Consider the following 23,134-nt stretch of genomic DNA (forward strand, 5'->3'; position numbering starts at 1 on the left):
CTAGCGTAGACCAATGAACGGCCGTCATTTCGGTATGTGTTTTTATACCCGGAACTCTGTCTGTCAGGCACACTCCGTTCTTAAACGCGGTTTTATCGGTGAAAAGATCAAACGTGCTGTGTTAAAGTGTGAGGTTGCAGCAGATGAACATGGTTAGAGGTAGGGTCAGAGATGTGACCCAATAATCTCAGTGATCGAGGCGGGATTTGTGCCTGACAGGGTCTAATCGGGGTTAAAAGAACGTGTCAAAAAGCAGCGACGTGATTGGCTGATGCGATCCTGGCGGGGCTTTGTAAAGTTCACTGTGGTTCTAAGCTAAAGCAACAGATACTGAAATTGTGACTCTGTCGCGATGTTTTCTGTGACAACGAGCACGATCGGACACACAGATAACATCTGATGGACGGAAAGAGATGCGTGTTTATGAAATTCATGTGTCGTTTTGTTCTTTTGTGAGTTAGCCAGCGCTAAGCTAACGAGTAGCGCCCTGTTTGTCATTCCCTACAGCTGTATGTTAGCTAGCTAGCAACTCTGAACCGACATGAGCTCTATACGGGAAATCAAACGTAAGTATTGCTTTATTTACTTACACGTCTTCTATAATTTAAAAGCCTTTTAATCCCCAATTGTTTTCGATTGCTTCCTCTCTGCAGAGCTGCAGAAAGCAAAAAACAAAGCCCAGAGCAACAGCAACTTAAAAGAGGAAGCCAATATCTGCAATCAGCTTGGAGAACTGCTGTCCAGGAGTGGTAAGAAGTTTACAAAAAATATGAACACTGCACTGCATAATGTAGCTGTTTATGATGACAGACTTACCCATGAAAGAGAAAGTTTTGTGTGTCATATCTAAATATCCAATAGATAATATTTACATGAGGGAGATTGGACTATGGAAATTACATATATGCATGTAAGACATCAATGTCTTATCAGGAAAACACTGTTAGATGGGCCACAGCATATAACCTGGGCAAAGCACACTTAAAGATGGAGCTTTAAATATGCCCCAGCAACACCTGAATCCAATAAATATAAGTGCAATAAACAAATAGGTTACATCATTGTCATAATTTCATCTAAACCATGCAAATGAGAGCTCTGCAGTACAGAATCCACAGGAGGCTGTTTATCTGCAGATAAAATGCGTTGGTGATGAACAGATGCATAAATTTCATTATATATATAACAAAAATATAAATGGGACATGCAAATAGTCATCTTCTTTTAATTTGAGCTGTTTAATTGGTTGCAAGTTCTGAACCAGTGAGTTCATCCACACCTTCAGGTGTGGCTTTAAATGACAGTGATCAGATAGTGTGGCCAGTACACAGACACTCCTTTGACCATTGACAATAAAAAGACACCTTAAAATGCAGCTTTATTCAAAACATGTGAAGGAGAAAAACAAGAACGGAATTTTAGTATCCACAGCTCAACTATTTGTCTTCTAAGAAATTGTGTCACTGCTCTAAATATATGCGTCAACAATGTAGTTCCATCGTTCAGAATGTCTCCCAAATTCTCCAAGCTCCTCAGCAGTAACGGGACAAAACAATCCATTATTGACAACCCCATTAACTAACAAGCCTGACAAATGTGTCACTTGTTCTGAGTTGTGACTTCCGGTCTATGACTGTTGTTTCGCTCTCGATCTGCCCGTTATCATTTTCAATGCTGTGGGTACTTGGTTTCAGAACATCTGTTCTGTTGGAGCAACAAATACTTATCCCCCTATGCTAATCAAAATGGATATAATACAATAAGATAGTACACTCTATGTTTCTCCTATATATTTTTAGTCTTTTGTAAAATATATAAATTGAGGCGATGATCTTCATCTGGCTGAGGTTTTCCTTCTTGTTCCTTTCTGTATTTATGTATGCTGATTGTAGAGTTACCGCTCCTTAAGACGAGCCGTCCTCGACCTTTCCTGCCACATCCTCCACCTAATGTATTTTTAACACCAGTCTTTAATATTCTGGATCTGCTAGTTCTGTCTCCCTGTCGCATATTTTACACCAAATGTTTCATGAATATCTCTGGATCTAATTTTTAAAAAAACAAACAAAAAAAAGCGGACAAATGATAAACAAAAATACACCCTCTGGATCTATTCATCTGTCATTCCAGTGTGCATTAAAGCCCTCCAAAATGATCTAATATAGTTGAAAAAAAAGAGAAAACATTTAGAATATTATCTGTTCATAAAAGTCTTACCTGTTTAAATCTAAACATTCTTCTGTCATGTCAGGTGTTTCAGTCTGTGGATTTTTCCATTTCAGTCTCACAGCGTTATATTTCACGTAGTGATAATCTTGTGTGTGGAAGATTCCCCACAACTATACTGGAATGTGATCTTTCTAATCCGTGAATTGCGTAACAAAATATGGCAATAGGAAGCTGAGTAGCAATGACACCACATTTTGTTGTTTATAAGCTGCTGTGGTTCAATAGGCTATCATTAGGTTATACATAGAATTTTAAGTGATTACAGTTAATTATTTATTTGAGGTGTTGCTTATTGGGTGTTTTATGGGTGAACTCATTTCCTGGACTATTTAAAAGCTTGATCACACAAATTACTACCAAATAAAATGTGTTAAAACAAATCTTCCCAAGAGAAACCTTTATTTATGATATTTTTAATTTTAATTATGACTCATTTCTCGGTGCACAGACCGATCTGGCTAACCTGCACTCACTGTGAATTTATGTGGAACATAGACTGAGCATAGATAGAAATAGGATGACCTTGCTTTGCACAGACTACAGTGTGTCATATTTTATTCATTTTACTCCCAAAAGCTTGAAAATGATAAAATTGTCAGGTTAAAGTCTGAAGACTGCTGGTCTGTGCTAAGCCAAAAAACTGTTGAGATCCTAACAAAAACTATGTTCTCATTCATCCTCTCCATAAATAAACATTCTATGATTCATTGTGAATCCCTTCTTTTGTTGCGTAATTGTTTGTGATTTTTTTTTTTGACTGCTCGTTTAGTCATTTCATCCTGTCTGTGGTTCCGTATTTCAGGTGATTATGAAGCTGCCATTAGGGAGCACCAGCAGGAGCTGGCTCTGTCCGAGGTGCTTAATGATGTGATTGGACGAGCTGTGGCCAATCGCAAGATAGGAGAGTGTTACGCAGAGATGGGAAACATCGAGGCTGCTCTGAAAGTGAGTGGACTTCATGTGCTCAAAACAGTTTTGTGGCAATTAAGCTACATTTTTAAGAGCTTTACTGTGGCTTTACCTAAGCACTGTACTTCTAATTCCACAGTGATGTTTAGGACTTACATAAGCAGTTGTGTGTTGTTGTGTTCTCCAGCACCAGCGTTGTCACCTGGACCTGGCTCGCTCCGTCAGAGATCATGCTGAAGAGCAACGAGCTCTGGCCACTATTGGTCGAACCTACCTCTTCCGTTATGAATCGGACCAATCCAGGAGCAGTTTAGAGCAAGCGGAGGACGCCTTCAGGAAGAGCTTGGCCATTGTGGATGACCGCCTGGAGGGTCGGTCTCTGTGCTTGTTTGTACTGTCAGGAATGTGTGGGGAATATTAAATTATCTTTTGACTATCTGGTAGAGCTCCATTAATAGTCACTTATCTGGCAACTTTTGAGTCAGTTTTTAAAGAGAAAAAAAATCTAAATTTTGATTCTAATTTCCTAAATGTGAATATTTTCTGGTGTCTTTACTCCTTTATAACCATTAACTGAAGCATTTAAGGACTTCATCTTGGGAAACATTGATCCTCATTTTTTTTGGACATTTTAAAGATCAAACAACTAATGAAGAACTGCAGTGCCAATAATTGTTGCTTGCAGTCCTGTTATCTTTGTTCTTTTATTACTTGATTGTTCCAACATTTTCTTTGTTCTCACTCGCAGGGACTGTGCCAGAGCGAGAGATCAGTGAGATGAAGGCACGTCTCTTCCTCAATCTTGGTCTTGTCTGTGACCACCTAGGAGAGACCAAACGCTGCAGCGAGTTCATCCGACGAAGTGTCTTCATTGCTGAGTAAGAACATCCCAAACTGTGCTCTACGTTTCTTCTCTATTAGCAGTGTTCAGTAGAGACCTACTGGCGGTGTACCATACAAAATGTATTTAAGTTAACTGAGCTTTCTCCATTCCCTTCCTGTAAAGGAGGAGCCAGCTGCTGGAGGATCTCTACCGCGCAAACTTTAACCTCGGCAACATCTACTTCCGTAACGGTCAACACTCCAACGCTGTCCGCTGCTTAGAGCAGGCCAAAGAGTGCGCCAGGAAAATCAAAGACAAGTTCAGCGAGAGCGAGTGCTTCCACTGCATCGGCAAGGTGTGAGCCCCACCAATTCGTCTGCTTCCTGTCGCTGTGAATCCACAGTTTTTAATGTGTGTTGCCATTTGTCAACAGGTGCAGCTCAGTCTGGGTGATTTTGTAGCAGCCAGACGATCTCTGAAGAAAGCTCTTTTACTGGGATGTCAGCAGCCGCTGGACAGACAGGCAGTGAAGAAAGTTTTCAAATATGGTGAAAGAACAAGTTTGAAGTTACTCAGTCTTGCTGTTTTAAAGGGATTTTAAAGTAATTTTCTCAGTTAGATAGCTACACTGATGACATCATTTGTTTTTCCAATCACCCAGCTGACCATGGCTGTAAACTGGAGGAGGAGCTGGGGGAAGATCAGGGCAGAAGACTCGGCTCACATCAGGCTGTGGAGCTGGCTGAGCAGCTGGGGGATCTCTATTGTAAGATCGGCTGTTTCAGCAAAGCTCTGGATGCCTATCAAGCTCAGGTGAGATGCACGGCAACATTCACAAATTAATTTTGACTTTAGCCCCCAATATCCACTGCATTTTGAGTCCTCTTTTAGCAGTTGTATAGTAGATAGTGAGAGCAGTGAATGACCCGAAGCTGTGTTGGCGTTGCTGTGCAGCTAAAGGGTGCTGAAGCTTTAGGGAAGCCTGCCAGGGAGCTGGCTGTCATCCACGTGTCCCTGGCTGCGACCTACACAGACCTGAGACAATACAGCAAGGCGGTGGAGCACTACAGAAAGGAGCTGACGTTACGACAGGGCAGTTCGACTGAGGTAATCATGGAAAACCTGCATCTTCACACAGCATTACCCTCTTTTAAAATCGGTTCTGTGGTTGTAGAGATTTATGGGATAGATCACAAAAACCAAAGCTTGATTGTGGTGATCATGAAGTGGTTCAGGTATAGGAAGTCACCCGTTAAACCTACAGTTGTCTTGAGTTTCCAATGATTCCTGTAACTCATTTTTTTATTGTGGACTCATTGAAACACTTGCATCTTTGTCGCAAAAAACAATCATGCATTTTGCTTTTTTCATAAATTTGTTATCAATCTTCTGGAAATTTTACAAAATCTGCTAGGCCATAAATAAACATACAACTTTATATGTGGTCTTTGCAAGTGTGTCTATGCTTTAATTATATATGTTTGTGGAAGAAATATTTGGTTGCTAAATTAGTCAACAACCTGATATAACTTATTACAGCTTGTGCATCTGCAGCTTTGCCTTAATTCTAGTCAAGGACCTGTGTCACATGTCAGAGCCTTCTCTCACATCATGTTCAGTGTCTTTCTTTTTATCACAAATCATCCAATAGACTTAAAAAATGCACTCAAAAATCCTTAAAGGTGCTGATAGGGAATTATAGTCAATACACGAACAATTTCTCCTGTTGTGTGAACCTATGCATGTGTCTTATCACCCTTTTTTGTCTGTGTTAGGAGTGCAGCACATGGCTGAACATTGCAACAGCTCAGGATGAGAGCGGCTGTGCCTTTGAGGACGTAGACAGCAGCTATAGAGCAGCGTTACGCTGCGCTCAGACGTCTGGGCAGGCAAGACTGCAGGTGACTTGAGAGCTCCAAAGAGAATTTCACTTTGAAAGTGCTTCTCATACATAATCAGCCTGCTCAGTTAAGCTAAAAATCCACACACTATTTTGAAAAAGTACTTTGAAAACTAAGCAAAGGCTGAAAGTGTCTGGGAATGGTTTTGAAATCAAATACCATGCATGACAGCTCGCTTTCACTCCCACAGAAACGTGTGCTGAGGCTCTGGCTGGCGTCCCAGAGACGAAGTGGCTCATCAAACGCTGATGACACCGAGGCGAGGCTGCGGGAGCTGTGTGCTTCAGAGGGCTGGAGTCCAGATGGGAGCGATGGTGAAGAGGATGAAGAGGAGGAGATGGAGAACAGTGAACCTCTGGATGATAGTGATGTCAATCTCTCAGACTCAGGTGCACAGTCCAGCTGGCATTCTGCCTCCCTGAATCCTCCAGACGAATGTGTTCTAATATTTACCCAAACTGGCTTATGTAAGTTTTCCTGTAATTTCTAGATGATGACTTGGAGGGTTATGACAAGATGGTGTCAGGAAGGAGGAAGGCGGGAAGGGTGAGTCATGCATTAGTTGGCACTTTGGACAAGCTGTCATGTCATCTCTATATTCCACCTCTCAGATTTTTATTGTTTCACCATCTGCCTGTCTGTCTTCCTGGTTTTAGTGGAACAAGAGGAATGAGAAGGGCGAGACGTCTCTGCACAGAGCATGTATAGATGGAAACCTGAAGCAGGTCCAGTATCTGGTAGAACAGGTGAGGAAAGACAAGATTTTGTTCAAAAAACACTTTTTTCATTGAGAATTTGACATCTCCTCTAATCTCAAGGAGACGGAAGGGCTCTGCTCAGCTATGAATCATTAATTGGCAGTGATGCTAATGCAAAACAATATATATCCAGACAAACTGTCACATGAGACGGCCAGGACTGTGTGATGATGAGTTTTTCTTGCCTCTGTGTCAGGGTCACCCAGTGAACCCGAGGGACTATTGCGGCTGGACTCCCCTTCATGAGGCCTCTAACCACGGTCACTATGGTAACTACTGTCACATTATCTTCATTAAACTTTGCTCCAGGGCTGTTTTTGTGACAATTTTTGAAATCTGTCTCCACTGACTCAGCCTTTGTTTTCCTTCGTCTCCTGCAGATATTGTAGCCGTGCTGCTGGAGCGCGGCGCTAACATCAATGACCCCGGTGGCCCCTTATGTGAGGGAATGACCCCTCTGCATGATGCCCTCGCTTGTGGCAATTTAAACGTTGCAAGACTCTTGGTGGAAAGAGGGGCTTCTGTTAAGCAGTGCAACTCCAAGGTGTTTGCATGTTTGTTAACACGATCATCATCTACAACCCCATGTGGGAATTAATATCAGTCAAATATCTACCCTCCTAAAAAAAAAAAGTAATATTCCAGATTTTATAATGAGAAACAAATAAGTCTCTCTAACACAATTAAAAGTGAATTAGGCGGCCAGATCAATATGCTTGTGGTCGAATTCATTGACGAGCTGTTATGTGTGTTCGTACAGAGACCTGGTTCTCTAAAATGGAAATAAAGTGATTTGGATCGATCGATACATTATTACATCATGTTCTGTGAGGGTTAAGATAAGATAAGATAAGATAGACTTTATTAATCTCACAAAGGAGAAATTTAACATTACAGGGCTCTTAGAAACAAAAAACAGAGGAGTGCAAAAGTCACGAAAGTGCAAGAACAAGATAATAAATATTGCACATAATAACAACTACACAGTAGTGTTATACAGTCTGATGGCAGTGGGGATGAAGGACCTGCGGTAGCGCTCCTTCTTGCACTGAGGGTGTCTGAGTCTTGTGCTAAAGGAGCTGCTCAGCTCCACTACAGTCCGGTGCAGTGGGTGGGAGCTGTTGTCCATGATGGATGAGAGCTTGGTCAACATCCTCCTCTCACCCACATCCATCACAGAGTCCAGTGAGCAGCCCAGGACAGAGCTGGCCCTCTTGGTCAGCTTGTTCAGTCTCTTCATGTCCGGGTTCATTCCAGTGCACAGGACAGGAGGGGAAATGAGGAAATATGCTAACTAGCTGGCTAAACCTGAACAATCCTCCTCCAGTATTGCAGACTGCATCTTTAAATACATGGAACTCACTGCACATAAAATCAGTCTTTGTGTGATGCAGACCAGCAAAGATCAAATCAGCTGCAACATATTACAGACACTTATGTGATGCACCTGCAGGGACTTGATCTCCTTAATTAGGTCCATTTTTTCCCCCTGATTTTTAGTCGTTAACTAAATCCTTTCCTGCTCCTGCAGTGGGTGGGAGCTGTTGTCCATGATGGATGAGAGCTTGGTCAACATCCTCCTCTCACCCACATCCATCACAGAGTCCAGTGAGCAGCCCAGGACAGAGCTGGCCCTCTTGGTCAGCTTGTTCAGTCTCTTCATGTCCGGGTTCATTCCAGTGCACAGGACAGGAGGGGAAATGAGGAAATATGCTAACTAGCTGGCTAAACCTGAACAATCCTCCTCCAGTATTGCAGACTGCATCTTTAAATACATGGAACTCACTGCACATAAAATCAGTCTTTGTGTGATGCAGACCAGCAAAGATCAAATCAGCTGCAACATATTACAGACACTTATGTGATGCACCTGCAGGGACTTGATCTCCTTAATTAGGTCCATTTTTTCCCCCTGATTTTTAGTCGTTAACTAAATCCTTTCCTGCTCCTTCATTTGTCATGTTATGTGCTGAGCTGATCCAACCTTGAACGCGGATCATCCATCCATCCATTCTCTATACAGCACTTTATCCTCAATAGGGTCGCGGGGGGTGCTGGAGCCTATCCCAGCTGACTCGGGCGAAGGCAGGGGACACCCTGGACAGGTTGCCAGTCTGTCGCAGGACTACATATACAGACAGACACTCACATTCACACCTACAGGCAATTTAGAGTCATCAATTAACCTCAGCATGTTTTTGGACTGTGGGAGGAAGCCGGAGTACCCGGAGAAAACCCACACATGCACAGAGAGAGCATGCAAACTCCATGCAGAAAGATCCCAGGCCCAGGCCGGGATTTGAACCAGCAATCTTCTTGCTGCAAGGTGAAAGTGCTAACCACTATACCACTGTGCAGCCCCTGAACACGGATCAGTGTATGAAAATTCATCCGCTTCAAATGCAAAGTTGTTCTGCAGGCTGTACTTAAATTATGCAAAGACTAGCAAGTTGTTCGCTAAACTTGACCTTTTTATTGTCATTTTGGAAAAAATGAACTCTAAATTGAAAACACAACATAAGCAGGATCAAGAACAACCTTTACTGAAACATAAATTTTAGGATAAGAAAGTCACAGTGTTATCCAAAATGTATGCATTCATTTGCAAATCAAAAACAACATGCACAGCTAAATGGATAACATTTATTTCCTTTGATAGCCAAAAAAAAGTCTTAAATGAAGAGAAAAAATTTTGTTTTCCTTTTGTCTTTAGTGATATTTAAACTTCCCTGGTAATGCTGAAGTTACCCCACATCTCTGAGACAAATCTCCATCCCAGTATTGCTTATTTGTGCATGAATCTCTTGCTTTTACTCTCTGACAGGGTGAAACTGCCTTGGACACCTTGCGTCAATGGCAGAGGATGTACAGCAGGGAACTGGACCAGGACACCAGGCAGGAGTGTATCATTACAGAGAGACTGCTGAGGAAGTCTTTCGCAGGGGGAGGTAAGGCTTTTTCATCATCATACCATGCTAGCCTCGGTTCACCTTTTCAAATATGCTTTCAAACACTTGTTTTTCCCCTCACTTATCTCCGCCGACCACAGTGCCTGCTGCTCCGGCCCCGGCCAAGCCTTTTGATGCTCTGCAGGACAGCCAGCTTTTTGATGCAGAGAACTCTGAGCCGCTGACGTCCACTGGAGGGGGCTCTTCCTCCAGCCAAGACTGGCCCCGAAACAGGAGCTCGGAGGTGAAGGCAGCAGCCGCCAGTCCCAAACGGGGGCAGAGCAGTGGCTCAACACAGCGCCACAGAGCCAGAGGGACAGAGGATGCTGTTCTGTATGGGGTAATGTCTGGCAAATGCTTTGAGTGTGCTTCAAAATACTGCATAATTACAAGTGTGTTGGATTCACCTTAAACTATACAGCCACAATACATCAGACTTTTAATTCTGCTGCATAATTTGTGTGTATATGTGTTCTTTAGATTAACAGCAGTTGCTCAGATGACAGTGACTCTGACTGCCCGGTCAGTCCTCTCCGTCCAGTCCGCCCGAGGAACACATTCCCAGCAGCCCAGAGTCAAAGAGAGGCTCCTTCAAACAAGGAACCTGCCTCAGTCCCCAGCGCAGGTCCAGAAAGTACCAGAGAGGCCCCTGCAGCTTCTGTCTTCGCACGAGAGGAGTACCACAGCGCCATCCGAGGCTTAGGAAGCGCCAAAAGTCGCCTCCAAGGCCTCTCGCAGCCTCCGTTCTCCAGCACACCCGATATTTCATCCAGCAGCAAATCGGCTCTGGTTCCCGAGGAAGAGTATCTGGCTGATGACTGGTTGGAGGACGATTTGGGCGAAGTCCAGCCGAAGAAGAAGAGGAGGCTTCGAATGGATCAGAACGGAACAAGAGGGGAGGAAACCGCTTCGATGTCGGCATCCAGAGGCCAAAACAAGCAGTTAAGCTCAGACTCAGCCTGCAGAGGTAAGAAAGCAGTGTTTGTCTATTTGTTTCTTTACTCCCATCTCTTTTCTTAATTCGTTCTGCTTTTCTACTGTCAGGTTCCGCAGTTCACTCTGGCTCCAGCAGGAGTCTCTCTCAGAAAAAGAGCAGCTCACAGAGGAATCACCAGGTGAAAATGACTCAGATGCCAGGGATGGTCAGGTTGGGCAGACGGGAGGTCAACAGGCCTCACAGTCCCACCATCATGGACGATGAAGACACGAGACCTGACACACCTCCACCGCCCCCACAGATACACAGCCAGCTCAGAAACCAGGTGATGTAACGTGACTGTGACACGTGTATACTGATTGTAAAATGAAGTCTGAAAGAGTGAGCATTCAGAGTGAGACTTCACATCACTTATTCAATGAAACATGGACTCGACGAGACACTTATTAATGTTTCAGCATCACTAGGGGCCGTGACTCGAACATGATTTGTCAGGAGTCTGTGTTCGTCTTTGATTAACTTTAGACAGTGATGAATGTGGCTGTAAATGAGCAGGCTGATGAAGACGGTAGTGTCATTTTGAGATTTCGTTCGAGGCTGGATACCATCAGCTTTATCGGGGGCTGAAATGACTTTATGTGAGAACTTTGCATGAGTCACACGGCTTAGTTTCCGCGAAAATCTGCAGAGTTTAGCCTTGATTTTAATTCAGCTGTATATTCACAAAGGATCATAGTACAACAAATTAATCTGATGTACGTAGGTTGCATTTTCAGTTTAATATTGGGTCCTTGGAGCACTTGTTATCTTCATTACGGTCATAGTGTTTTTGTTTAAACTTAAACTAAGAAAAATCACTTTGAAAGCTGTAATTCCACCAAGAGATTATCTTTCTTTAAGGATGTTTTGTTTGTTTATGATTTTATATTTTAGCCTCCGACTCAGTTGCCTCCACCAATCAGAATGAGGGTGAGGGTTCAGGAAGATGTGTTCCTCATTCCGGTTCCACAGAGGTTAGTGGATGGTTTCTGATCAACAAATCACACTCATAATTATTATCCAGAAAATAACAAAGCCGTTGAACCACTACTCTGATCGCTACATTTTAGGATGCTTCTAGTTAGAAACATCAACTAGACTAGTCCTTCTGTGCACGTTGGAGCTGTTGCTTACATCCTGTTGCGCTGTGTTCCAGTGAAGCCGACTCGTGCACTGTGTCGTGGCTGTGTGAGCAGGCAGCTCAGCGTTACTACCAGAAATGTGGCCTCCTGCCTCGTCTGTCGCTGCAGAAGGAGGGCGCTCTGCTCTCCCCACAGGACCTGCTGCTGGCCGTCCTTCACACCAATGAAGAGGTGAGTGGCACTACAGGTTGCCCTAAGATGCATCCTGATTGATGTTCCAGGAACATGCAGACTTTTGTTTAAGATCATGCAGGATCTTATTAGTGTTTTGTGTTGCAGGTCCTGGCTGAGGTTTGCTCCTGGGATCTCCCTCCTCTCCCTGAGCGCTACAAGAAGGCCTGTGACAGCCTGGCAGTGGGTGAGCATCCCGCACAAATGCGCTCAAATGTGTGTGTTTTTATATTCTGTCATAATGTGGTGTGTTTTTGTCTCCCTGCAGGCGAGAACAAGCGCGTCACCCGCCTGTGTGAGGTCCAGGATGGGAGTTCCTCCGTATCGGTGTGTGGCCTCAGTTTGGATTCCTCTTCACTCAGCCCTCTCCTCCGAGCCCTAAAACTTCAGGCCAGCCTCACCGAGCTGCGTATTTCTGGCAACCGTCTTCCCGACAACCTTCTCCCTGAGCTGGTTGCAACAACAGTCACGATGCCTCGGCTTCGCCTGCTGGACATTTCTGCCAACTGCATTACAGGGGAAGGGCTGGAGAAGGCCGTCAATGCTTTAAAGGCACATAGTCATCCTGCGTTTCCGGTAAAGGCCTCAGCCGGACACGTCTGGTTGTATTTCTCCTGCTGTCATCAGTTTTTCCTCTTGGATTTCACACTTTTTGCTCCATTTTTTTCCCCCAATTTGCTGCTGCTTTAAAGGAAGTTATGTTTAAAATTTACATTCTAGTTCTTTAGTTTAGTAGCTTCAAGGATAACTGCAACTTAAATCCCAAACAACACATTTTATTCCCTCGAAGTAAAGCATACTGCACTGAAAAATAGCATTTAAAACAACTTGAGTACAGCATGTGTAAAATTGTTGACAGACTTGTAAATTTTTCACAATAATCTAGAGGGAGTATTCAGAAGGACATGCTATTGGATTTTTCAAATGAGCCACAAATGCAATTCTAGTCAGCTTCAAAAGCTCTTACAAGAAATCTGAAAAGATTAAACTAAAGCCTCTCGTGAGTCTGAGATGAAAGATTGATGAGAAATGTTTTTGTTGTTGTTATTTGGAAGCGCTGAAATGTCTCACAGTAGATGTCATATGTCATATTGTGGTCAAACGTATCTGTTTAATATCTGCTTATCTGTGCTTCACACACTTACTTTTGACTTTAGGGAGAAGCTGTTATTGAAAAGGGTTTTTTATTGTCTTAGCTGTCATGAATGCGGTTGTACTTTCAAACAGTTGAGGGTTTGGGTTTTTTTTCACGAGTGTCAAACCACGGAGTCCAAACTAGCCGTCATCCTGAGCACTTTACACATTTTTCTCACGAAACTTTTGTTTGTTTCCACTCGTAGTGCCTGGAGGAGTTGGACCTCAGTATGAACCCGCTCGGTGACGGCGTGTCCGAGTCTCTGTCCTGTCTGCTGTCCTGCTGCCCCGTCTTAGCCAAGCTGTCTCTGCAGGCCTGTGGTCTCACTGCTCGCTTCCTTCAGCAGCATCGACTGCTGCTGGCAAACGCTCTGATGGGTAACTCTCTAGCAATCTGTATTTCCTTTTTGTTACAACTCAGGGTAGCTAAACTCCCACTGGATGTTCAGAGAGAAAATACTGTAAGGGATGGATGGAGTTGCAGTTGCGTCGGTTGGATTCAGTGGATTGTGAGTGTCAGTAAAACAGTAGCAGCATCTTAGAGGTCCAACTCCTAAATCGTGACACACATGCAGGCCAATGTTTAAGATTTCACATCCATTTAGAAGGTTTAAAATGAGTAAATTCCTAAATTTACATTGTTTGACCTTCCAGGCACGGGCCACCTGAAATCAGTGTGCCTATCCCACAATGCACTGGGCTCCACCGGCTTTGAGCTGGTGTTGAAGACTCTGCCCCTGCACTGTCTCACACACCTGGACCTGTCTGCTGTCCGTCGGGGTCCTGCTGACTCTCCAGCACTGGAACATCTCACCAAAGTCCTGTCGCAGGTGCACTCATCCGTCATGTTGTCATTAGAGAGGTTAATGTGAAACTGTAGCTGCAGCGAAGTCAAATTAAGACTTTTGCTTTCTTGTAGGACGACTGCTCTCTGACTCACCTGAGTCTGGCAGGAAACGGGTTGACAGACAGCACTGTAGCCGCCTTGGCCAGGTTCGTTTGTTTTTACTGCTGTGTTTTCTTCCATGAGAACAGGAGACCTCTGCCTGTTTTCTCTGCGATTTAATTTGGGGCAGCCTCAGTTCGATCTGTCAGGCTTCACTTGTCTCTGCAGCTGCTTCCCTGTTTATTTTCATCCAGGTGCCTGCCGTCGTGCCCGACCCTGGTGAGTCTGAACCTGTCAGGAAACCCGTCTGTTACGTCAGCAGGACTTCACAGCATCCTGGGGTCCATCAGAGAGGCTTGTCGACCGCTGACGCTTCTAAACCTCCAAGGTATGCATAATTTAAAATTGAGGAGATTTATTTTTCCTGTGTGTAGGGGGTTAAAGTTAGCTTTACACTCACTGATTCTCACACAGTGACCTCTTACTTCAGAGAATGATGATTGATGAAGATCAGGGGGATTGAATTGGATTAAAAAGAGAAACTTGAGGTCACTTTTGAAAGGCCTGATGTCACTTATTCACTTTTTTTGGCTGTTTTATTGGGGCGCATGTCAGATCAGAGAGTGTTTGCTTGTATTCTTGAGGACTATGTTCTTAATGTGTCAGTCTGTCAGCCCTACTCAGCTTGCACAATTTGTATTTTTGTAAATACTTTGTATTTGTTTTAGCCAATTTCTTTAAAATGGGTTAAAAATATGAGCAGAGCTGTTTTTAGAAAGAATTTGAAACTTACATTGTTCATTTCTTCCTGCTCAGTCTTCATCTTTGCCGTTGTTGACACATTTCTCTTACAAATATTAAAAATGTTTGCGTAAAAGTAAGATTTCACTGTGTGCCCAGAGCTGCTGCCACTATAAACTGAAATGTAGAATTTCCGTGAAACACTGTCAGTATTTTGTGAATTCTTTTTTCTTCTCAATTGTGATTTTTCACAATCGATTTAGATTGGTTACAACTGAGGATGGAGCTTTAATTTAATGTTTTTGTGATATTTTTCTGAATATATTTTTAAAAGACAACACAAAAGATACACAATGTTTAGCTGACATTAGTAATATCTCAATTTAAATTTAGTTTTCTTCAATTTTTGTGTTTTTATTCATGTTTAATAAAGCCCTGTGGAATATTTGTTCAGTTTCCATTGTTGACTATCTCCTGCTTTTGGATAAACATGTTGGACTAGTTTATGTCTTAATAATTTAAAAATAAAACAATACAATCCTTCACTCCTTTGTCACACCTCCTCATAAAATCATAGCTCCATAGCCTTACTAGTGATCTAAAACCCCACATGATACCATTAATGGAGCCATGGTTGTATAATGCACAATACACGGATGAGTCTAAACGTGTTAAAACTAAAGTTGGACGCCACGTCATCTTTAGCAAAAGAAGCATCAGTCAGACTGTCACGTAAACACTTTGTCCTTGTTGCTTCCCCCTCAGGTTGTCAGGTGTCTGGCCCCTGGGACAGTGAAGGTCTGGACGGTTTGTCAGAGCTGGTCCAGGATCTCCGTCTTTGCTCTCAGGCTCTGAACAAGCTGGACCGACAGGCGTTAAAGCAGAGCTGGGACAAGAGTCAGTCAGACGGAAACTTCCTGGACCGAAACGCCAAATGCCTGCTCTCTGCTGCTTCCTCCTCATGAAGACGGTGAGCTTCACATGATGACTGACGCAAACTTTTGAGCCAATTTCTATAATAATGTAGCCATTTTTATTTTTAAAAAAAAACTTTTGTTCTGTGAAAGCTTGAAGCTACACACAACAGAAATAACAGGCACTAAAGCACACAGTGACATGGTTCCATATATTCTGTGTAAATAGCTCATGTGTTTCATTTATTTTGTGCGTCCTATTTATGTGTACATGTAAAAGTCTTATGCGAAAAAAGATAGCCATGTGTTTGTGTTGTCATAGCTGTTTGTCCTGAGACCGATTAATTATTGTATGATTTGATTTGAGAAGACAAATTAAAGTGACTCACGGTACTTTCTGTTTGACCTGTTTTTTGTGAGGGGGTTTTGCTTCTGCGGTCGTGGGCAGAAGTGTTTGGATTGAAGTTTCTATCCGTGTGTGTCATGTCTCAACAATACCTGGAATGAATTTCTTTTTATTCAACACAAAGATCCACTTGGACTCAAAGACTTGGACCCTAAAAGTCAGCAGCAGAAGAAGGTAAAGAGTATATGTGTGAAGCAGTTTTTAATCTGTAGCTTCTTTGCAGTAACATCCACATTTGAAGCATCGTCTATTGTCATGACTGCTGTCAACTAATGGAAGGAATCTGACTCTTTGTTGCTTTGTCCTGACGAAATTACACACTTCAGTTTTCCCTACTATATATATATATATATATATATATAAAAATCCGGACTACAACTTCACTGGTTGGTGGAAGTGTTCAACTAGAAGACGGTAATTCTAGTTAATCCCCATTAAGGAATTCTTTCTGGGTCACAAATCCTGAACAAAATCTTTTACTCATCTGTTTTGACAGGCCACACGGAACACAGATTATATATAAAACGAGCTGTGTCTGTACACACCACTGCTTGGTGGATCAGCTTGTGTTTACTGTAAAGTTCAAAGATCAAACGTCGTGTAAGCTGTGGGTAATCTGCAGTTTGATGAGGTGCATGAGCCTTGATATTCTGAAAATCCTGCTTTGCCGACCAAAGCTTTGCAGAAACGACAATAGGAGGATTTTAGAATACGCTTGTTGTCTCTGCTGGGTATGGAAGTGTGTTTGTGACAATCATTTTTGAATTGTCACAAACCTTATTTGCAAAGTCTGCCCTAAGCAAGGAAGAGATACTTTGCTCTGACATTTAGGTCTGTTTCATTTGCTCTTAAAATTGATTTATCATAAAATGCAAACATTGAATTGTTCCGTTTTAATACTGCCAGCCCTGGATTGCCATATAATGTTTCATATATCTTCATATAGTAATATAAGCTCTAATTTTCAACAGTAAAGAGCTGCGGATGCTCGATATTTTTGTTACTTTTTGTTACTTTGTTACACTTCATTCTGCACATTCATCCCTACTTGCAACAGCAATGCTGACATTCTAGCATTTAGGTTTAATGTTAATGTCAGGTGCTAACAGCAGCTCTGAACATAAACTAGATGTTGATAAACATCTGTTTTGCAAAGGATTATATAGAGCCCAAATGATGGGACAAAGTATAATTCACTTAGTAAGTATTGTCAGGCTATTTATTGAAAGAAACAAAATCTCCCCATTAGGTAATCCACCAAGCTTTGTTTATTTGGGCTCTTATGCTTATTTAATGCAACAGTGCAGTTATTTCACTGCAATGGTTTTAGTGAGAGTGAGGACAGCGCCCAGCAACATCCTGCTGGGGTGTTACTTAGAAGCCACTTTTTGCTTGATCTTTTTTTGTCTCTTTTGCAGTTTGATCACACATTTTAAACAGTGGCTGACTGGGTTTAATGCAGCCCAACAAAAGCAAAACGAAAAACCTATCTGGTGGCGTCTCAATTTCTTTTTGCAGCTGCGATTGTTGGATGGTAAAATTCTATGCAAATACAAAGTAAAACCTCCATCACCACAAAACCCACAGCTTGACACAGCCAGAGCTTTGTTTCTGTCTGCGTTGCATTCGCACTCATAATGTTGTTTGAACTAGCATTCTTATGATAGAACAGACTGGCCATTCTGAACTTCATTATTATGAGATACGCAACCGTTCAAAAGTTTTGGGGTCACCCAGGCAATTTCACGAAAACTCACACTTTTATTCATGTGCTAACATAGCTGCACAAGGGTTTTCTAACCATCAGTTAGCCTTTTAACACCATTAGCTAACACAATGTAGCATTCGAACACAGGAGGGATGGTTGCTGGAAATGTTCCTCTGTACTCCTATGTAGATATTCCATTAAAAACCAGCCGTTACCAACTATAATATTCATTTACCACATTAACAATGTCTAGACTGTGTTTCTGATTCATTTAATGGTATCTTTATAGAAAAAATACTCCTTTTCTATCAAAACATTTCTAAGTGACCCCAAACCTTTGAATGGTAGTGTATTATTTTTATCAAGTTTGAGAAAAATATTTCAAAGTTCACTGTAAATTTTGTTCAGCAAAACACAGAGGTGCGAGTAATGCTTCAGCTGTTTATTGATGTCAGTTGGGCACAGATACAAAAATGAAATGTATCATTACAAGCATGGCAAATTAGGTAAAGGTAACAGAAAGTAAATGAAGTGGCAAATCCTCGATCATATATTGTTTGCCTTTATCGCAGGGACAGCTGTGGGGAGGCAGTAGAGGGATGGCATGCAGCAAAGGCTCAGCTTTATGTGTTAGCATGGTTTTCTCATGACGACAGGTTCACTTATCTTTTTATCTCCAGACATACTTCTGTCATTACACGTTAATTATTTAGTTTTGAACCACAAACGAATGGGTGTTGAATCTTTTGTCAAGGTCTAACTCAGACTTTGCATGGTGGCAACATTCAGATCAGTCCTTGTCATTTAAGGAGAAGACAAGCTGAAAGTTTACAGGTACGTCTGTGATGCTGCTGTAACTGCTGACAGTCACGACGTGTGACCAAATGAACCAGACACTCATTTTCAAATTTTTCGTCATTATTAGGATCAGTTGTCACGAAAAAAAAAACAAGAGGTCAGTTGTGTTATCTCCGGATATCTCAAATTAATAAAATAATCAACTTGTGGCAGTGAAAAAATAATTAAAAAATGACCGCTCTCAGCTATAAGCCACTTTACAAAACATGCATCTTCAATGACTTGTTTTCCTGGCAAATAAAATGCAGTTAGATTTTCATCCATGCATAGGATGTACAGGAAGTCCATTCACTTTGATGACTGGAACGACTTCATCATCTGCATCAAAGACCAGGTCCAGCAACTCCTTCGGCCTGAAGAAAGCACATCAGAAAAATAGAGGAATATTAACAATAATTGAAATGTAATAAACCATCAGTGATGGGATACAAAAAATGATTATTTATTAAATTTCATTTCTCAATTACAAATGAGTACAAGTAAAGCAAGAGTACACATTATGAGTAGAAGTTAGATTTGTTACAAAAGGAATAATGAATATTGAAGATTTTCTGTAGATATGCTGATCGAAACCTTGGATTCTCTTCATTTGTGTTTTTATGTCAGCTGAACATTAAAGCAGTTCCTCACTTGCAGGCTTTTGTGTTGACGCAGATCGTCCTCACATCATCAGTGGTTGTGAGTTCTTCGATCAGCTCTCCAATGTGCTCCTTGATAAACTTGCGGCACAGAGATTTAAGCAGTCCAATATCATTGCAGACAGCACTCAGTTTTGTTGTCAGGCTCTGTAAGAGAACAAATTACATTATTGCTCCTTTCAAGAAGTTCGGACCAGATCATGCGGCGCACTGCTGCCAGCTTTGTAGACATTTTACCTTTGCAGTGGCGTTTGGCCCTATGACCTTCTTCACTTTCTTTAAGGCCCACTTGCATGCCCAGCAAATCCCTGGAAGCTGCAAATAAAAGTGCCACCATCTACTTTTAATGCAGAACAAAGGGATGAGGCCTAAAATAATAATTAATATGAAAGAAAAACGTTAAACAAGCAGTATACACAACCAATAAATTGTACATAGCACTCTATAATGTAGTTGTGAACACATATTGGGATGTTTTTTTTTTTTTTCCATGCCTTTGACTTTTTTTTAGCTCCTATTAGAGGGCATAAAATGTTCTTATATCTGCATACAACTCTGTGGATTACAGAATATGACAAAAATAGTGTCTGTACAGAACTCCGTAATGCAATGCTGAGGATATGTAAAAATGAGGTGTTAATTTTATTTTAATAATAATGGAAGCATTCCCCTGAACATTCCTCTTTCTTCTCTTAAATAGTTCCACTCCTTCTGTCTTCTATTATGCTGTCTGCTGTATTACTTTAGTCAATGAATAATTATTAGAAGTCTTAAATGGTAACACTGTCCAATAAAACTGAATAAAAAGGAATTTTAAAAAATGAGCCCAAATTATGTGGCAGAAATATGTTTCCACTTTATTTCCTAATCTGTTAATTCATCTGTACTTTAGAGCCCCTTTGCAGGGTCCAACCACTGCTTGTAAGGCGGATCAAACTTTAAAAATATTTTGTCTGATTTAAACTCCTTACAATAACACTTCAAACTAAATACTTCCATTTATACTTAGCCACTTATTCCACAATTCCTCATTATTTTCATCAGGTTATGAAATGTCATGCATAGTTAAAGACAGAATCTTGTTAACCCTTATCAACCCCTGTTTGGGGTTCCTTTCAGATGTTTTAGTGTCTGAGTTTACGTAAATACAATACTGAATGCAGAGCTTTCAGTGTATTTTTACATTCATGTTGTGGTGCTTTTATTTGGTAAATGATCAAAATACTTCTTCCACCTCATCATAAGCCTGAATTTATTTTCAGCTGGGGTGGCTTAGTGATAAAGTCAAGGCTAAACATTACATTTTTAAATAAGTCTTAACAGTGGGTCACTTTCTCAACCAAACCTCTAACATTCGGCAGAAACGTTACCTTGCGTGCGTCCACGGTGACGTCCGTGTCCATCTCCATCTCCATCTCCTCCACATCACTGATGCTGACCTCTATGTTTCTCCCGTGGACAGCCCTGACTGTGGAGAGATGAATCAAAAGCATTTTAGTCTACTTTGCACCTTAAAGACAAGTGGAAGAAATTCTAGTTTAAATATATTCTGATGCAAGTCATGAAAACAGAATATGAAAGACCAGAGCCTCACCTGTACATGCTGCAAAAATGCACAGAAGCAGGATTGAAATTCTTTCCATTGCTGGCAGTGAGCGATCAATATGAATGTCTGTCTGACTGTCTGTCTGTGTGTCTGTCTGTGGTGATAACACTCAACTTTTATACACAACCAGAGGTGAGAGGGCTTCACAGTAACCCCCCTGGCAAGCCACCACAGATGGAAATTAAAATTAACAGCTGGCTATGGTGCAGAAACTCATACGTGGGTTTGCATCTTCTCGAAACTGCCCACCCCTTCACTCGCTGGATTGTGGTGTCTTGCTCACGAATATGAAAGGAAATGGTTAGTTTTTTTCTGTTGTGGTTTTCACAACTAAGATGAAAGGCAATTTTTTCCAGTAAAGATGGACATCTTTACCTGTATACTCAGCATTTCTAAAATCAGGTGTGTTTGGTGACCATTGAATAGATGCTTGTATGCACAGGAGACTCACTTCAGTTTAAAGCTAATTTAAATTTGAAAATTTGCTGAAACAAGGAGCTAAAATAATTTAATTGTGACAAGCTGAAGTATTTAGATTCTTCATTCTAAGAGTTAAAACACTCCTTTACACCCAGTGCATGATCATTTGACTATTTTATGTAGATGTCAGTTGTCAGTGTTTCAAAAATTGACATGTGGTACAAGATGTGGTGTACATTGGGGTGTGGCATAAATTTCAAGGTGGTGAGACTTAGCTGACCAATGTCCAGGATTATATCACAAAGTTTATTGCAACGGTATGTACAAATATAATGGCTACAACTTCCTGTTAATGATAGCTGGCACTATAACGATGACTATGACTCATTTTTGGAATGGGGACATCTTCAGACCAGGATTCTTGTCCAACATATCAAATTTGTCCCAGACTGGATCAGGTGGGCTGGTCTGGTCCAAAAAGTCCCGGGCCGAATTTGACTCCCAATCCCGGCCCTGGGACTTCGAAAACGGCAGTAAGTCTGTTTCTCTTTGTACATATTAGTATATAATATTTTTCCACACAGAACCTCGTAGCGTTAAAACCACTTTAGGCTTCATATTATGCTAATTTAGCAAACGTGCTAACGTTCTCTAAGCTAGCTAATGTAAGAGGGCTTTGACTCGTTTCTACAGACACATTTCCACTTACAGGAGGGATTTTTCATCAACTTAAATATTAATATTAGTATTCAATGTTATTTTTTAAATAACCCCTTTAAGCTGCAGTCAATTCCAGCCATTTTCAGTACAAAAAATGGCTAATATTCTATTTGTAAATAAAAATATGACGAGAAATACAGGGAATATTGGACATGCATCGCGAGGTGCATTTCCTCGAAAACGACCTATTCGTGGATCATATACCGTCTTCAAGACATGTTTTGGACAAAATATTTTACTGCCTTGTTTCGTCTGGATGTCCAAGGTTGGATTATGGCTATTTTTTGTGGAATATTTTCATCTGTGTGTAATAATGAACCCGGAAATATGAGTCGCGCTGTGTATGTTGAAGCCGTGTATGGAGAACGGATGGATGGATATTCGTTGTTTGTCGGACAAATGTGTTTATATTACCCGCTGTGGTAATCACATCTGAAAGTGGTTTATACTGGCGGATTCGTGAGAATCTAAGCTTTCCATTGGCGTATAGTGTTTGTATAATCGCGTTTGCAGTTTCAGACATTTAGCAAATTGCTTATGCAGATCTCAAAGTGTACCGCGGGCGGAACACTGAAGCGCAACTGAAGCGCAACAGGTTAAATAACTTAAATATTATTTCGCCACAACTTAGCCCCTCCAGAAAAAAACGCAGGTAAAAATCTTTGATTCTGCGGGCTAAATCCTTGATTATGCATTAGCTAGCTTAGTGAACGTTAGCACGTTTGCTAAATTAGCATAATATGAAGCCTAAAGTGGTTTTAACGCCACAAGGTTCTGTGTGGAAAAATATTATATACTAATACGTACAAAGAGAAACAGACTTACTGCCGTTTTCGAAGTCCCAGGTCCAGGTGAACTCTCATCCATGCTTGGTCAAACAGTCTTACTGGCGTTAGCCAGCACAGGGCAAATCTGTCCCCTTTCCTCAAAACCAAGAAGCGCGTTCTCGCGCTTTAAGCCCCGCCCCCCAGCTCCCGCCCCTCACGCGAAAACACTGCCAGTAAGATTGAAACTTCAATGTTTGTATTTTCGCTTTCAATTCAACATTTTTCAATGCCAAAACTTACTGTCAGCATTATGGCTCCGTGAAAACACTGCCAGTAAGATTGAAACTTCAATGTTTGTATTTTCACTTTCAATTTACTTTCAATTCAACATTTTTCAATGCCAAAACTTACTGTCAGCATTATAGCTCCATACATGTGCAGACATCAGTTGTCATGGTGAGACATCAAAATTACCCAAA

General features: G+C 41.5%; 2 protein-coding genes across 2 annotated transcripts; one reads left to right on the forward strand and one right to left on the reverse strand.

Annotated features, from left to right (window-relative positions):
- The first annotated feature begins 144 nt into the window (after positions 1 to 144).
- tonsl (tonsoku-like, DNA repair protein) lies at positions 145 to 15,925 on the forward strand. The gene is made up of 28 exons (XM_022197138.2): positions 145 to 566; positions 654 to 749; positions 3,032 to 3,174; positions 3,326 to 3,509; positions 3,887 to 4,016; positions 4,145 to 4,316; positions 4,395 to 4,509; positions 4,623 to 4,774; positions 4,916 to 5,068; positions 5,737 to 5,862; positions 6,053 to 6,251; positions 6,353 to 6,408; positions 6,519 to 6,608; positions 6,817 to 6,889; positions 7,001 to 7,164; positions 9,445 to 9,568; positions 9,670 to 9,908; positions 10,049 to 10,535; positions 10,613 to 10,830; positions 11,439 to 11,518; positions 11,701 to 11,857; positions 11,966 to 12,044; positions 12,126 to 12,433; positions 13,198 to 13,369; positions 13,646 to 13,821; positions 13,911 to 13,984; positions 14,132 to 14,265; positions 15,384 to 15,925. The coding sequence occupies exons 1-28, from the start codon at positions 542 to 544 to the stop codon at positions 15,581 to 15,583; spliced, it is 4,326 nt and encodes a 1,441-aa protein (XP_022052830.1). The 5' UTR covers positions 145 to 541; the 3' UTR covers positions 15,584 to 15,925.
- Positions 15,926 to 18,073: 2,148 nt separating this feature from the next.
- nkl.4 (NK-lysin tandem duplicate 4) lies at positions 18,074 to 20,842 on the reverse strand. Its single transcript, XM_022196451.2, has 5 exons — positions 20,737 to 20,842; positions 20,513 to 20,610; positions 19,380 to 19,457; positions 19,135 to 19,289; positions 18,074 to 18,857 (listed from the first exon to the last, which is right to left on the reverse strand). The coding sequence occupies exons 1-5, from the start codon at positions 20,783 to 20,785 to the stop codon at positions 18,761 to 18,763; spliced, it is 477 nt and encodes a 158-aa protein (XP_022052143.1). The 5' UTR covers positions 20,786 to 20,842; the 3' UTR covers positions 18,074 to 18,760.
- Between the last annotated feature and the right edge of the window lie 2,292 nt (positions 20,843 to 23,134).

This window comes from Acanthochromis polyacanthus, chromosome 1, assembly GCF_021347895.1.
Source record: "Acanthochromis polyacanthus isolate Apoly-LR-REF ecotype Palm Island chromosome 1, KAUST_Apoly_ChrSc, whole genome shotgun sequence".
Taxonomy (NCBI): Eukaryota; Metazoa; Chordata; class Actinopteri; family Pomacentridae; genus Acanthochromis; species Acanthochromis polyacanthus.

Bases quoted from the DNA above. Each gene is read 5' to 3' on its own strand.
- tonsl (XM_022197138.2), top strand. From the start codon at position 542: ATGAGCTCTATACGGGAAATCAAAC. The intron at 12,434-13,197 runs GTAAAGGCCTCA...TTCCACTCGTAG, and splicing joins ATAGTCATCCTGCGTTTCCG to TGCCTGGAGGAGTTGGACCT. The intron at 13,985-14,131 runs GTTCGTTTGTTT...ATTTTCATCCAG, and splicing joins ACTGTAGCCGCCTTGGCCAG to GTGCCTGCCGTCGTGCCCGA.
- nkl.4 (XM_022196451.2), bottom strand. From the start codon at position 20,785: ATGGAAAGAATTTCAATCCTGCTTCTGTGCATTTTTGCAGCATGTACA. The intron at 20,611-20,736 runs GTGAGGCTCTGG...ATCTCTCCACAG, and splicing joins CATTTTTGCAGCATGTACAG to TCAGGGCTGTCCACGGGAGA. The intron at 18,858-19,134 runs GTGAGGAACTGC...TGCTTTCTTCAG, and splicing joins GTCAACACAAAAGCCTGCAA to GCCGAAGGAGTTGCTGGACC.